Genomic DNA, 1771 nt, shown 5'->3' with positions numbered 1-1771 from the left:
TATATATATATATATATATATATTTCAAAAAAACCCAAGAACATATTATACAGTGCAATTTGGATAGCCTAACCCCAAAATATATAGTATATATATATATATATATATAACTATAATTATAAATCGTAAATATTAAAAATATTTTTTACAGTATATATAATATATAATAATATAATTAAGTCAAAAACTATTCAATATTGGATTCATTTCGAAGGTATTAACGAGACAATTATAATGATATAACTTGTTAAAATAAAAATGTATTTTTTAAACATGTTTTAATTGATATACGATTATGTATGTTAATTTGATAAATGTTTAAAATGAAACATTTAAAAGTAAAGAACGTAAAGTAAATTAATTAACTAATTATAAGGGTATAAAATGTAAATTAAAAATTATAATTTTAAAAAAATTGGTTCAATGTGAGGGGTTAAGTGTATGTGAGGAGATGAGAGATGAAAAAGTGAGATAGTATAGATAAGAGTATTTTGGTCATTTAATATTTTAAGACTTTTGCTAAATTTGTTTTATAAGATAAAAAAATCGGTTCAATGTGAAGGTTTGAGTATATGTGAGGAAAGGAGAGGTGAAAAAGTAAGGTAGTATAGATAAGGATATCTTAATTATTTAATATTTTAAGATTTTTGTTAAATTTGTTTTATAAGATATTACTATAGATAATTGAGAAGGCCCAAAAAGTTTCAGTTCCAATTGAAGGCTCCCTTTAGCCCAATTGAAGGCTCAACTCTAAAGCTACTTGGGCCAGTCGGCGCAGCTCAATCCAAGCTCTCTTCCGGCGTCATCGTCGGCGCGTCCCTCTCTCTCATGGCACCTCCGAGGATTCTACTGTGTGGAGATCCCCTTGGGAACCTGAATCAGCTCTTCAAACGTGTTTCATCGGTATATACATACAAACACAAACATATATTGGTTTTTACGCGTGTAAATTGTAATTAGGTTTTTTGAATCGTGCAAATTGTTCTATGTTTTTAGGTTAACAAATCAACCGGTCCATTTGATGCCTTATTATGTGTGGGTCAGTTCTTTCCGGAATCGACCGAGCGATTGGAGGAGCTGAATGAGTACATAGAAGGTCGGAAGAATATTCCGTTACCGACCTACTTCATCGGTGATTATGGGGTTGGAGCCGCGAAGGTTTTATCAGCTGCTGCAAAGGAGTCTTGTAATCAAGGGTTTAAGATGGATGGCTTGAAGATTCGCGATAATTTGTACTGGTTGAAAGGCAGTGGCAAGTTCACACTGAATGGTATTTTTCATATAAAAACTGTTAAGACTTCATTGAAAGGGAATATATCGATTATTTAATACAAACAGAAAGTCCGTTTGGTCTAAGAACCAAAGGTTACTGGCTACCGATTATACTCCCTACTAAAGTACTTACCAAATCATAAGTTGAAATGGGCATAAGATTGAGACTCAAGAGGAACGAACTGAAAATTTTATTGGGTTATATTCATCTTTCATTGTTGATAATACAAGGTCTGCCACGTTATTGGTCGTTACTTATATGCACTACTTTGGAATGCAAATGAGCTAAAGTAATTTAACTAATGGACAAAGATTGACAGATCAAGTGGGAGCTCTCAACTTCAACTGGTTCAAGCTTGAGAAAAAGTTTTAATTCCAAGACTGAGTTTAGCCTGAAAGAAATCTTTAATATTTGAAACTTGATCATTTGGAATCAAATATATCCCTGAACGAAATCAAGTTGTATCAGTTCAGAGTGATTGATCGCCTTCGATATAAG

At 32.0% G+C, this 1771-nt stretch overlaps 1 protein-coding gene across 3 annotated transcripts in view; it reads left to right on the top strand.

The window, feature by feature from the left end:
• The first annotated feature begins 787 nt into the window (after positions 1–787).
• LOC112507464 (zinc finger CCCH domain-containing protein 64) overlaps positions 788–1771 on the top strand; it is a 6452-nt gene continuing 5468 nt past the window's right edge. The window contains exons 1-2 of one of the 3 annotated variants that reach the window (XM_025112061.1): positions 788–903; positions 997–1270. In XM_025112061.1, the coding sequence (XP_024967829.1) occupies positions 829–903; positions 997–1270 (349 nt within the window). In that variant the 5' untranslated portion in view covers positions 788–828. Of the gene's footprint in view, positions 904–996; positions 1271–1771 lie in introns of those variants that run through there. The other 2 variants (XM_025112063.1, XM_025112064.1) reach the window with 2 other exon arrangements.

The sequence above is a fragment of the Cynara cardunculus genome, assembly GCF_001531365.2.
Source record: "Cynara cardunculus var. scolymus isolate 2C chromosome LG 2, CcrdV1, whole genome shotgun sequence".
Lineage (NCBI taxonomy): Eukaryota > Viridiplantae > Streptophyta > Magnoliopsida > Asterales > Asteraceae > Cynara > Cynara cardunculus.
Note: the sequence above shows the minus strand (reverse complement) of the source record. Positions and strands in the feature narration are given on the sequence as shown.